We start from the raw sequence: 15,455 nt of genomic DNA on the forward strand, positions 1-15,455 counted from the left end.
TCCGAAAAAAGAAATAAAAAAGAATAAAGAATTTAATTACTGTCACACAATTACGTTAAAACGCATTTTCAAAATGAAAACCGTCATATAATAAAATGAAACAAACAAAATGATTGACGTCCGATTACTCCTCTTTCTACTCCCTACGCCCCCGCCCCCCGATACGTATGCATTCCTCTCTGTTTGTGTTTTCCTTTTTCTATTAATAACAAACAAAGGGCAACGAATGTGCAACGCAGGAAGAAAAACCGACGGGAAAAAGGGGAGTGAGAAAAACACGAAAAAAAAAAAGAGGGAAATTTTTTCACGATGGTATATTATTATTATCTCTTTAATACGAATAGTCATAGAGTAGATAAACGTAGTAGATGTTGTTGTCGTTGTTTTTGATAAATAAAAAAAAATAATAATAATAATAAGTTAATAGCATTATATAGGAAAAATCTATCGAAAATATGATAAAAATTTGTCCATTTTGTTATAAACAATTAATATTTACTTGACATAACGTAAAAAAAAAAAATATATGATTTTACATAAGGTAAACATCAAAAAAATTAATAATATTAATAATAATAATAATAAAAATATTAAATTTTCAGATTATAAGCGGAAACACGGATACGGAAACTGTGGTCAGCCATCGTTTAATGCCAACGGTCTACGCCACAAGAATTCGAATTCTTCCATATAGCGTTCACCGTCGAACTGTTTGCTTAAGGGTTGAAATAAAAGGTTGCCAAACAGGGGGTGAGTCAGTTTTTCGTTTTTTTTTTTTTTCTTTTCTCTCTTTCTTTTCCTTTCTCTTTTTCTTTAAATTTCACTCACTCTCTCTCTCTTTTTTTTTGCTTTTATTCATTCTATTTTCTTTTTTTTTTTATTATTTTGCGTAAATTTTTCTGTTTGTGAGTAATAAAATTTTCCACGTGATGAATTTCTAATGGTAAAAAAAAAAAAGAAAAAAAGAGAGAGAGAAAAAAGAAATGGAAAAAATAAATAAATAAAAAATTTAACAACAACGAGGAAAAAAGAAAAATCAAAAAAGAAAATCAAAGTTAAAACGCAAAATTCTCTTGTCCGCCATATTTGTTTTCGAAATTATTGTGACGATTATTTTTTTATACGAAACAAATATTCTTAGGTGTGACATGAATGAATGAATGATAAATAATTTTAATTTTTAATTATCTATTTATTCACGTGATGATCCTTTTGAGTCACGGAAAGGTTTAGGTCAAAGGTCATATTCGTTTCTTTTTCCTTTTTTTTTTGTGTAAAATTATCACGTCTTGATAAAAAATAAATAATTACTTTTAATAGTTTTTTTTTTTTTTTTTTGCATTTTTATGGAGTCGCAATGAGTTTGTTGTTGTTTTTGTTGTTGTTGTTGGGAATGATAATGATGATGATGGTAACAGCAATAAAAATAAAAATAATTAAAAAAATAAAAACAAAGAAGAGCCACCGAATTTAATAATAATTCAAAAAGATTTTATAAATATATATATGTATACAGTTTATTTATAATGAAAGTTTTATCTTGTGCAATTTTGGGGTTTTCCATTTCCATGAACAATTTTCTAAAATTTTCTTCTAAAATTAAAAGGAGATAAATTCACCGACTAAAAAACCTTTAAACCATTGAAAACTTTAAATTATAGTTTTTAAGCGACGGCAGCGGCGGCGGCGGTAGTGGCAACAACACAACAGCAACATCCACACATAATAAAACACGAGGGGGAGGGAAAAAGGGGAGGGAAAAAAAAAAAAAAAGTTTTCGAGAAAAATTCATAGTAAAACAAAATAAAATATGTTTATAGTCTCTAAAAATTATAGAATTTATTATAGTTTACGACAAACGCGATGACAAAAAATAAAAAAAAAACGAATTTTTTTTCGACTTTAAAACCAAAATTATCATTATCATTATCATTATTATTATTATATTTTTTTCTCATATTAATTAATTTTCCCTTTCATCTTTCCGTAATTATTATTAACGATTTATTTTTAACCTTTCAACCCTTTCACACCGTTTTCTCACCCTTTCTTCTTCATTTACCATTAATATTCTTTTTCTTTTCCACCCTTAATTAAAAAAAAAAAAAAAAAAAAAAAAAATTCGGTAATTAAATTAAAATTTCTTTTTTTTTTTTTTTTTTTTTTTGAAATCCCCCCCCCCATTTTAAAACGGGACTCTGACACGTAATTCTTTATTTAAAAATTATTATTATTATTATTATTATTTAGATATTTTTCATTTCTTTCCCGTTTTATAATTTTTAAATTTTCATTATCATCATCATCATCATATTATATATATTATTATATTATTATTATTATTATTATTAATTATTATTATTATTATTATTATTATTATTAATTATTATTATTATTATTATTATTATTATTATTTTCACTTATAATCACGACAATTTGTCTTTTTCGGACTTTTTCAATTACATTCATTCCCAAGGACTAAATGGCTAAACGACCGTGATTTTGCATGTTTGAACACGTTTCGTAATCGTAACCCTTGTTTCGTCATTATAACTGACGTCACATCTGTTCTCGTAAGTCTCGTAAGTCCATCTTATTTGATACAAGAAACAAGTTACCGCTTGAACCGGGCTCCGATTAATATACGTCTGTCGAGTAATCAGAATCAAAAGTAGTGAAAATCACAAATTCCCGTTTTAGTTATTCTCAGTGCGACAAAAGAAAAAAATTACTTTTGGTTTTGTATTTACTTGTTCCCATTTTGCTCTATTACAATTATGAATCAATCATTATTATCTTTAGAGACATGAATTTTTTTAATAAACCTAGTAAAAGAATATTACTTTTTCCTTAAAACTATTTCAATACTTAATTTTCCTACTATTTCCCCCTTTTCATAATTTTCCCTCATGCATTTCATCCTTAATATACACAATATACAAATTACAATTTTGTACCCATATAAACTTAAGTAATCTGAATGCAGTTCAGATTTTTTCTAATCATAATTTAAATTTTACACTAACACATGGCAAAATATGTTATAATGAAACAGGCACATAAAATAAGAAAATGGAGTAAAATAATCAATGCAATAATCAATGGATTCACACTTAATTAATAACAATTAATTAATAACAAGCATTTTTAATAAACCACCTTCATTTTTATTTAATTGTAATCATAGTTTTACTTATAATCAGGTCCTTATGACCTCATTTCATATACTTTATATATCAGGACCTTATAGAGATGTACAATTAGTAAATGGAGTCCATTGTGCCTTTTCATAATTCCTTACACTAAAATCAATTAACATAAGGGGTACCCAATTTCTCCTGATTTTGATTCAGATTTATAGAGAGTATTACACTATATCTATGATAAACTATGTTGTAATGAGATCCAATTAACTCAAGAAAATGCTTAAACAACAACCAACAATTTGTAAATTAACCCTTAAAAATTAGAGTATAGAAATTTGTACACTTAGTTAATATATATCAAATCAATCATTACTTAATAAATATTATGATTAAATTACTCCAACATATTGTTTTGCATAATCAGAAATGAAAAAGATATTTAATCAAACTACATAAAATTTACCAAACAAATGTAAAATTTTTAAACTGTTTTCACGACATTTGGCTCCATTTCTTTGTTAGCCTAACCTTTTTGCAAGTGAAAATTAAAGACTTAAAAAAAATAAGAGACTTACCAGTAATAATCAAACGTACTAAGGCGTCTTTAACGATTTTTGTTTTTCGCCCACGTTTTCTTTTGTCACACGAAACCAAGCGTCGACTATTTTTAACTCGAAATAACATGGTTATCACTAAAAAAAATAAAAAACTAATTACATCACGATAAAGTATATTCAATTACAAAACTTTTGATATATAATTAATAACTAAATTTTTAAATAAAACTATTAAAATTAATTTAAATAAGCTGACATGATGTAACCGCGTGTCAAACGTCGCACACCCGCGCGCCCTCTTCCTCTCATTATTATTACTAATATTATTTATTATATTTTCATTTAATTTAATTTTTTTTTTTTTTTTTTTTTTTTAAACTATTTTATCGAAAATAGTTTAAATGGAAATTTTTAATTTTTCTTATTCGTGTTTATTTATTATTATTACGTTTGTAAATTACGTTATTATATTTACAATAATAATAATAATAATAATAATAATAATAATAATAATAATAATAATAATAAATAATAATACAATAATAATAACAATAATACAATAATACTAATAAATAAATAAGGTAAATTTTTACGCGACCCGAATCACGATGAAAAATCCAATTATTATTATTATTATTATTATTATTATTATTATTATTATTATTATTATTATTATTATTTCTACGCGTGATGAAACAATAATAATAATAAAATCATAACGATTCATTTTTTTTGTTTTATAGTATACAATTTTCATTTTGTCTTATTCATGTTTGGTATATATAAAATTATAAACGCATAAATGTTTTTGAAACAACATTCGCACGCGTAAATAAATAAAATCCAATAAAGATTCACGTAATAAAAAAAAAAAAAAAAAAATAATAATAATAATAATAATAATAATAATAATAATAATAATAATAATGAATTATTATTTTAGTAAAATTCGCGTCGTTGTAACGACGTTATTTTCATTCTAAGTAGTACAAAAAAAAAAGTTATTAAAATCAAATTAAATTCGTTATAAAACGTAGAAAAGTCTATTTTCCTTATAGTATAGTATGGAATGAAGAAAAGAAATTTAAAGATGTTTAACAGAGAATAAAATATAATGATTTAATCAATATTCATGGAACGCACGCACACGTATACGCACACGCACGAACGCACGTACACACACACAGGCACAAAGCGATTCATCATGCATGCATGACATGTTCAAATCTCAAAAGTGTTAATTTCTCATTTAAAATTTTTTAATAATAATAAAAAAAAGGCTTACTTTCTTATAAGGTTTTCGTTAAATACAAAAAAGGATTTTCCATATAATTATATATTGTTATAAATTTAATTATTAAAAATTTTTTAATTAAATATTCATTCATTCATTCTCTCTCTCGCTCGCTCGCTCGTTCGTATCATCAGTCTATCTTTCTCTCTCTCTCTCTCTCCCCCCCCCGCTCGTTATCCGTCATTCAATCAATTCTTTATTTGAAACGATAATGATAATTTTCCGTGAAAAAAACCTTGAAAAATTACATATTTTTACATTATTATTATTATTATTATTATTACTATTTTTATTATTAAAGTCTATCAATCAGTCAAAATAAAAAAATAAAAACTCGTTTTATTATTAACCACGAATAAAAGTAATTTAAAAAATAAAAAGATTCACAAATGCGAGTTTCGTATTATTATTATTATTGCTATTATTATTATTATTATTATTACTATTATTATTATTTTCTTTATTTTTAATATACATTTTTTTTTTTTTCCCCATTGTGATTATGAGAATTGTCACAACACGCGACGTTACGCGCCGCCATTTTTCCTTTTTTTTTCTATTTTTACCCTTCATATTTTTCTTTTTTTTCATTTTAATAATATGTATATATATTTTATTATTATTATTATTATTATTATTATTATTATTATTATTATTATTATTATTATTATTATTATTATTATTATTATTATTATTATTATTATGTATTTGTGGTGCCATCCGGGTTAACGTTCCAAAATTAGTTTTCCCAAAAAAAAAAATTTATTATTATTATTTTTTTTTATTAAATTTTTATTTTTCGATTCGTACACAAAAAAAAATAGAAAAAAAAAAAGGAAGTTGTGCGTTTTATATTTAATTACATTTTATATTTTTTGAAAAAGAGAGAGAGAGAGAGAAAGGCAGAGAGAGAGAAATATTTTTGATTTAAAATACGTCTTTCCTATTAAAAAAAAAAAATAAAACGCATCGTTCATATATATATAGTTGGATTAGTTTTTGATAAACTAGATTTTGTGGTTTTTCACTTTTGATTTTCTCTTATTAATATTAATTATTTTCTTGTAAAATTTTACTCAAGTTAAACTAAATAAAATTAAATTAATTACGTTTAAAAATTTCGATACACGCTAACACGACTTGTTTTTAAAACTTTTAATTTACCAAAATGAAATATCTATTTCCACGACGACCGATGGCCACAATATTAATTTAAAATAACGGTGTAAAATCATTCGATGATGAATTTTTACAAGACAGAGAGAGAGAGAGAGAGAGATAAATAATTATAAAGATTAATCGGAGGATAATCGTAATTTATTAATTAACAACGAAATAAAAATTTCTTTTCTCTCTCTTTCTCAAATCCTTTCCCTAAATCGTTTTTAATCCCCTTTTTAAAAAACAAAAAAAAAATTTTTCTTTTTTTTTAAATAAATTAAAAAATTAAAAAAGTAATTATTATTATTATTATTTTTTCTTTTGTTAATAATAATTTCACGGAGGACAAATTTTTATAATCTTTTTTGGTTAATGGCGTCGTCTCCCTTTTCCATAAATTTATTTTAAAAAAAAAAGAAAAAGGAAAACGCCAACTTTTAGAAACAATATTAAATGGATATATATGTAATAGTAAAAACCGAAAAAGAGAGAGGGGGGAGAGGCAGAGGGGGAAGAGAGAAAGAATATTTTAAAATTTTGACCATTCGTCGCTATCTCTAATTTGCCTCTTTCTCTCTCTCTCACTCTCTCTGATTTTGTCAGAAACAACAAACGAATATCCCCAAAAGATTAATATTTTAGCTTAATTTTAAGTCTGGATTTTTAGATTTAAAGCGAGAGAGAGAGAGAGAGAGAGAGAGTGAGAGTGAGAGAGAATAAAAAGCAAGGTATTAATTTAAGTTAAGAGTGTTTTCGCTTTATGATTTCACTATATAACCGGACTCCATTTTGTGGTGGTTTTCAATTAAAATTATACATCAAAATTTTCAGACTAATTAAAATTTAAATAAAAATATTTATAAAAAAAAAAGTTATTAATTAAACTTTTTAATAATAATGAGGAAATTTTTTTGTTTTTTACCGCTTTAGATTAAGTTAGAAAAAATTTTATGACGTCAGCAATCAAATCAACCAATAAGAATTAATTTTTTTTTTTTAATAACTTTCTCATTGGCTAATTACAACGCATATAGTAATTTAATTTATTGTAAAATGAATTGTGTTAAGTGTTACTTTTCATACCGATACTAAACCTTTTTATTTTTCTTCTTTTTTTAATGTTTTTTTATAAAAAAAATTATTCATTCATTTATTTTTTCTTTATAACGTGCGTCACCTTAAAGTGTAACAAGAAAAAAAAGAAGAAGAAAAGAAAAAATAAATAAATAATCTGACAAATTTACTTAATGTTTTTTTTAAAGCAAAAAAAAAAAAACTGGATGTTTTATCGATTGCTTTAGTATAACAATAGTACAAAAAAAAATTTATTTGGTCCCATTGAAAAATAAAAAAAAAAATAACATAATAGGAAGCCATTTACAAAAAAAAAAAAAAATATTTGTAAAAATTTCAATAGGTTCTCCCGTAAAAAAAAAAAAAAAAAAAAAAAAAATTTTATTCGATTTTTTTTTTCTCCGATATTTATAACACCTATACATGCCAAATATTAAGTGAACCACTTATGTATAAAATGAATAAAATTAAATACATAATAATAATAATATTAAAAAAAAAAAAAATTGAAAACGTTTCGAAAAAAAAAAATAAATGGGGGTGATTGGAATAAAAAAGTCAATCGATCAATCAATCCCAAAATTTTGATTTTTCACATCGTTGCATTAGTATTTTGCGAGCCAACAATTTTTTTTTTTAGAAAAAAGAAGAAGAAGAAGAAGGGGGGGGGGGGGAAATAAAAGAGAAAATAAATTTTTATGTAACGCTTTAGAAAAAAAAGAAAAATTTTTATAGTTTGAACTCGTTCTGAACAAAAAAAATATATATGTTCAGTATGTTAGGGGTTTAATATTTAAAATTTTTTTAATAACAAAACATTAAAAAAAAAATTCTATCTCTATCTCTCTCTCTCTACCACGTTACAGATGTTTCTTAAAAAAACTTAAAAAAAAAAAAAAACTTATGTTTTCTTATATGTAAAAAAAAAATTTTCTTTCTTAAATCTTTTTTTTTTTTTTTACTCGCTTCTTCTTCCTTCTTAAACCAAAAAAAAACAATTTTTATAAAACAAAAAAAAAAAGAGAGAAAAAAAGGAAGAAAAAAAGGAAGAAAGAAGGAAAAAAGGAAAGAAAAAAGGTTATTAAATTTTCATTTTCATCTCAGGTATATAGTTACGGAGGGTTGAATGATATATATCACCACCTAAACAATTCATTACATTATATTATACGGTAACTGTCCCTTTTTTCTTTTTCTTTTTACTTGCCCTTGTCCATTATAAACCTTGCGTGCCAACTTTAAAAAAAAAAAAAAAAAACGTTTTCCCGATGTGTATGTATATATACGTTCAACTCTCCCTTAGTTTTTTTTTTTTACGTTACGTCAACCCCGTATAATAATTTTTACTTTGTGATAACGCAATTTGAAATTTTTTTTTTTTTTTTAAAGATGTTTGACTATATTTTTTTTTCTCTCTCTGTCTATGTCTCTCTCTCTCTCTCTTTCTTTCCCTCGTATCTAACTAACCGATTCCGCCATAGTTTCCATTAAGCTGTCTCACGGAAATAGAAACCATTAATTCTTAAAACAGAATCGAGTGTATAAATTTATCTGTACAATTTTGTTAATGTTTTTACCCCCGCGATGAAAACTAAATTTTCTATTTAATTTCTTTTAACTCTCATACAAAAAAAAAAAAAAAAAAAAAAACATTTGAAAATAAAACAAACAAACAAACATATATTAATATCATATTGGAAATGAGAGCAACGGAAAGATTTTTTTCTAAAAAAAAAAAAATTACAATAAATATAAACAAAATAACAAACAATTTTTGAATAAACTATAACAAACACGATGATATTACCACGAAAAAATTCTAGTTCCACGATGAAAAATCTTAGGCGGAAACATATTTTGTTATTTCCGTGTGTATTTTAGGGGGGGTTTATTTAAAATCTTAAAGAATTACGGACTTATCTCGTATAGGTAAAATAAGAAAATATTAACTTTCCAACACAAAATTAGGAGGGGGGGGGTAAAGAGAGAGTAAAAAAAGATGTCGGGTGGTAAAACGGATTAAATTAGACGAAAAAAAAAAAGAAAAGGGAATTTTCAAATAATCGTCGTCGTCGTCTCATTAAACCTTTTTTGTAACTTTGTATCGAAATACGAGAGAAACGGGATTCGACAATCCAGAGAACAATTATTTTAAAGGATTTTAAAAGGTTTTCCTTTTTTTTTTTTTTTTTTTTTTCAAAATTTCTATTTTTTCGAGAGACTTTTCATCGCTTTTACTCTTCCTGTAATTTTTCTCTATCTTTTTATTTTTTACATAATATTATAAAAAAAATTTAAGAAGTAAATGAAATTTAAGATCATTCGAAAAAAAAAAAAGAAAAAACCGATAATAAAATTTTCTTTTTTCATGCTTAACTTACGAATAAAATTTTAAAAAACTATTTTTAAAATGACTGTTATTAAAAATCACAAAGGAAAATTAAACCGGAAATACTTTTCACGCGCGTAATTAATTAAGTATTTAAAAAAAAGAAAAAATTATCCGAACGATTTATGGATAAAAATTTGAAAAATGAATGAATTTGTAATTGAAATTGAAATTGAAATTTTTTTTTTGATATAAAATACTTTTGTTATTGACCTTTTGCCCTTTTTGTTTCCCAAATGTAATATTTAATGTAATGTTAATTTTTTTTTTTTTGTTGTTGTTATTTTACCCCATTCGACAAAAAGAGTTTCGGAAGACATTTTCTAGATTTTGTTATATCAATTTCTTAAGTTAACCGAATGTAAATTGAATGTGTGTGTGTGTTTTGAAAACCGGCATTAATCTTTTAAATTTTTTCTTTTTTTACTTTTACTTTCTCTTATTTTCTCTACTTTCTACTTTTACTTCTTTCCTCATCATATTCTTATTCTTTTTATTTTATTACTTTTTGTACCTCCTCATAAATTATTTAACTCAATTTTCTCTTTGGTTTTGTCTGCGTGTGTGCGTGTGTCTGTGTGCGTCTGTGTGTGTAATTTTTATTATTGCATTCTGTGACAAATTCACCTTTCTTTCACCTACCAGATTTATTTAAAATTTAATATAAAAACTTTCTTTTTTCTCTTGTTTCCGGTGATGTAAAAATAAAATTTAACCGACAAAGGTAATCAGTTTAATTTTTTTCTTCTTTTCTTTCTTTTTCTTTCTCTCTCTCTCTCCCTTTCTCTTTCCATCCCTCTCATGATTATGTAAGAGAAATGTTGTAGAAAATTTTATTTTTATTTTTTATTTTATAACACGTGTTTCTCATATGTAATTCCATTTAATTTAAATTCTTTATTGTTTTTCATACTTGGTTAAATTTAACATTGAGAAAAGGTTTTCAAAATTTATCATCATCATCATTACCATTATTATTATTATTATTATTATTATTATTTTGAGTAGTAACGTAAATTTTTAACTATTAATTTATTAAAATTTATTTATTTATATTATTACAAAAATAAACTCTTGAAAATTTTTTTTTCTTTCTTCTCTTACTCCAGTTTTTTTTTTATTTTCAAAACTTCCTTCCTCCTACTTCTCCTCCATCTCCTTCTTCCTTTTCTTCTTCTTCTTCCACTTTTTAAACAAATTCTTTTCCTTATTTATTATTATTATTATTATTAATTTTTATTTTAAAAAATTTTTTTATTTTTTTATTTTATTTTATTATTTTTTTTAGGTTTCTCTTTTGTAACATCTTGCAAAGTCCTCATAATTAAATTTTCTTCTGCTTTTTAATAAACTTTTTTTTTCAGTAAGATTTCTCTTTAGATCTAAAATTATTTTTAATTTTTTTTTCCCTTCGATTTCTTTTTTTTTTTTTAATTGGCTTTAAAGCGAATAAAAAAAATAAAATAAAAAATAAAAAAATTTAATTTTTAAATAATTTTTTTTTTTTCTTTCCTTTGAAATTTTTTTAATTTTAAATAATAAAATTAATATTTGCAGGAAGCGTAATTTTTATTTCCTATGGACTCCGCCCACTCATTTACTCACCGCCGCTTTTCTTTTCGGCCCCCCTCCCTCCTCCCACCTCCCCTGAATTTGTCGTTTTTTTCCGAAAAAAAGTTTAAACTTGGAAATTTTTTTTTTTTTTTTTTTTTCGTCGATTATTTTCAAACTCCAACTTTCCTTTTTTAATGTTAATCAATTATCATTAATATTATTATGCCATATAAAAAAAATTTTTTTTTTACTCCCCTCCAAGTAATTAATAGAAAAAGGGTAAACTTTTCCTCATAAAATGGGGAGGGGGAGGAGGAAAGAACTGGGGGGCGCACGTGAGTTAAAAAAAATGAAAAAGAAAAAAAAATTACGAGCAGACACACGTAAAAAATTTTCATTTAATTTCGACGTGAAATAATAATAATAATAATAATGATAATAATAATAATAATAAAATTCCATTGAATTTCCTTTGAATTAATAAATTTATTAAAAGTTTTTTTTTTTTATTTATAAACCTTGAGAATTGAATTTAATAATTGATCTGATCAATTAAACAAATTCATTCACCTGAAAATAATTTTATGAAAAACCGGGTTTACGTGATTTAATTTTTTCAGGGAAAAATAAAAAAACTTCCTCTCCTCCTTTCCCTACCCTTCTCTTCTCCCATTTCCCCCTTCTCACCCTCTCTCTCTCTCTCTTTTTTTAATTTTTTTTTCTTTTTCTTTACTAAACTTTTAATTTTCTTTTTTTTTTTTCTTATTTATATTTATTTAATTTTTTTTAACGCTTCGTTAAATTTTTAATTTAAAAAAAAAAAAAATTCAACTTGTTTGTTGTTGTTTGTCGCCGAGTGGATTCCTCTATAAATCGCTATAAATACTCATAATAAGCTATATAGAGAGGAGCATTTATAGAGCATCTGCAATATTACGAAAAAAATTTTTTTTCTCACGACGACGGTTGTTGTTTGTATAAGTAAGAAATCATGTCGGAAATTATTTTTCGTTTGTGTTAGACTTTTGTCATGTTTTATTGTCATTTTGAAATTCGAACCTTTTCTATCGTTTCTATAATTAAGAATCTTTGTCAGTTTTAAAAACCTCAAGGAAACAAAATAATGATAATAATAATAATAATAATAATAATCATTATTATTATTATTATTATTACGATCTTTTAATTAAACGTCATTAAAACGTGTTGTCTAGTACGACTTGTCGCAAAATTTTAAGAAACATATTCCTTTTCTTTTTTTTTTAATTTTCTTTTTTTAATTTTATAAATCGTAACATTTTCAAATCCTTTCGGACACTTTTTAAAATTTGATAGACAAAAAAAAAATAAATTGGTTTTTGTTTCTTTGTTATTTTTACGAAGTGTCACATCTTCTTATGATAATAATTTTACTTTCACGTTTTCACCCCCCTTTATTTTGACGCAAATTTCAAAACCTGGTTTGTAAACCTTCGATTGCTTCGATTTAAACCTTTTTTTATAAACGAATTATTTAATAATAATAATAATAATTAATAAAATTTTTTGATAATTTTTAAAATTTTTATTTTACGCGCGTAATTTCGAATCAGGTACGCGACAAACAAATTAAACCGTTGTCAACCAAAAAAAAAAAAAAAAAACAATCAAACAAAATTTTCTTTTCTTTTTTTTTCTAAGGAAAAACCACACGTTTCTAAATGTTTTGTTTTTATCTTCCTTTTATTTTTTACCTTTTTTCCTTTGTTTACAAGTTAAAAAAAGCAAAATTTTTCTTTCTGTAATTTACAATTTTTTTTTTGTTTTCTTCGTGGTAAAAACTGTTTTAAATAAGTTTGATTTAACCGCGAAAGCATTTAATTTAATTACGTTTATATTGTTATTTATAACTTTGTTTGTTTGTTTGTTTGTTGTTGTTGTTTTTTTTTTTTTTAACAATAAAACGTTTTTAATAACATTTTCAACATATTTTATAAATTATGTTTTTTCCTGTTACTTTTTTTTTTTTTTCATTTCGAAACAAAAAAAAAAAAAATTAAACAAAGGTCGTCGTTTTTGTCGTGTCGTAAATTTAAATATAATACAAAGTAGTAATAATAATAATAATAATGATAATGATAATAATGATATGTTTTAATGTTCATTCGTCCGTTTTTTTTTTTTTTGTAAATAAAATTATTTAACGAGGAAATTCATTTGTTTTTTTTTTGTTTTGTTTCTCTGACTTCGTGACTCCGCCATTTTTTTTTTTTTTAACATTAAAAAATAACATTTTATTAAGTAATAAATTAATTTTTGTTTTGTTTCTACGAACGAATAACCATTGATGACGTTAATTTTTTTTTGTCTACATTTAGACGTTTATTTACTCTATGCTTCGATTTAATTCGTTTTTAAAATTCGTCGGACTTTAAAAAAAAAAAAATTCGATGGAACGGTCGTGAATAACAATAAATGGGAACGACGAGACGACAACAACAACAACAAAAAACCCAAACAGACGAAATATTTTACACGAAGGGAAGAAACGGGGAGAAGAGCAACGGTCGAGAGGGGGAAGGGGATTAAGAGAAAAATAACTAAAAAATAAAAAAGGATAACAAAAGAAAAAGAAAAGTAAAACATTTCGGTGCACAAGTCAATCGTCATTCATTTTGATAAAATGTCTTTTTCTAACAAAAAAATTTTTCTTTTTTTTTTTTTCTCCACAAAGTTTTCCCTTATAAATAAATTCCTTTTTCTTTTCTCTTTTTTTTTTCTTTTTCATCTTCTTATTTGTTTTTATTTTTTTTCTTCTTATCTTAAAAAACAAGAACTTGATGGAAAAACAAAAATTAAAAAAAAAAAAAAAAAAAAGAAAAGAAAAAAAATTTTTTTTTTTTTTTAATTGAAAAAAATGGAAAAAGCAATTAATTTTTTCTAAAGGAAAAAAAAAAAAAATTAACTGGTTAAAAAGGCTGTTTTTTTTTTCCTTTTTTTCCTTTTCCTTTCCCTTTTTTTTTTTTTTAATAAGTTTATGAAATATAATAATAATAATAATAATAATAATGATTTAAGTAAATTTGTTTTTAAAATAATAATATTAATAATAATAATAATAATAATAATAATAATAATAAAAGGAACCGCTTAATTTTTTGTTTTTTTTTAAATAAATTTAAATCAAAATGTGAAATAAATCAATGGAAAATAATAATAATAATAATAAATTTGATCCTTTTATTAAAAAAAAAAAACTTTTTTCCTTCCAACCTTTTCAATAAAAAACCTTTTCTCGATTAAATAAGGAAAAATTTAATATTTATCGACAGATTTTTTTTTAATTTTCATCATATGAATTTTTTTTCTTTTTTTAATGATTCGATATTATTGACACTTTTCATCGTATACGCGTATTCGTCAATAACGAAATAATAATAATAATAATAATAATAATAATAATAATAATAATAATAATAATAATGATGATGATGATGATGATGATGATGATGATGATGATGATGATGATGATGATGATGACAATTATAAATTTAAATAATAACTCATATCGATTTTATTTATTTTGCGAAAAATATTAATTTCGTAAGAGAAGAGAAAAGAAATTTCATTATTATTATTATTTTTTTTTTTAACAACGTAAAAACCCAGAAAGAAAAAAAGAAAAAAAAAAAAAAAAGTTTTTTTAATTTTATTTGTGACGAAAAGAAAAGGGAAGAATTACGGCGGTAGTGGTGGTGTTGGTGCAGGCGGCAAAAAAAGAATTATTATTATTATTTGTTTGTTCGTTTGTTTCGTTTTTAAAGTTTCCCTCGTTTTTATTGAATTAATTTTATTTATTTATTTATATACATTTATTTTTCTTTTTTTTTTTTTTTCAAGAAAGTTAAATAGCAAATAAAATTATATTATTATTATTACTATTAAAAATTTTTTAATTTGTGGGGAAAAAAAAAAACAAAAAGTAACGAAACCCTAAAGAAAGTACAAATTTTTTAATATACGACAGAATTAAATATCGTCGATAAAAATTTTCCGGCTATCTTTCTCTCTCTCTCTCTCTCTCTCTCTCTCTTTTCTCCTTCTAAAAAAAAATTTTTTATTTTTATTTTTACACAATTGCTTTTCGATGAGGTCGACAATTTATGTTTTTCTTGTTACAATAGCGTGACACAGTCTACACCACGACTCTTTTAAAAAAGAAAAAAAGTCTATTGAAAATATACTTCTTGTCAAAAAAAAAAAAATAATAAATGCTGATAAACCTAGGATACGGTCGAAAC

The 15,455-nt window shown here is 23.6% G+C and overlaps 1 protein-coding gene across 1 annotated transcript in view; it reads left to right on the forward strand.

Moving 5' to 3' along the window:
• The window catches only part of Phum_PHUM543320 (uncharacterized protein), a gene marked incomplete at both ends in the record, with an annotated part of 39,014 nt that overhangs the window by 9,283 nt on the left and 14,276 nt on the right, over positions 1-15,455 (forward strand). The window contains one exon of the mRNA XM_002431671.1: positions 603-750. Within this exon, the coding sequence (XP_002431716.1) occupies positions 603-750 (148 nt within the window). The remainder of the gene's footprint in view (positions 1-602; positions 751-15,455) is intronic.

This window comes from Pediculus humanus, genomic scaffold (genome assembly GCF_000006295.1).
Source record: "Pediculus humanus corporis 1103172108290 genomic scaffold, whole genome shotgun sequence".
Taxonomy (NCBI): domain Eukaryota; kingdom Metazoa; phylum Arthropoda; class Insecta; order Psocodea; family Pediculidae; genus Pediculus; species Pediculus humanus.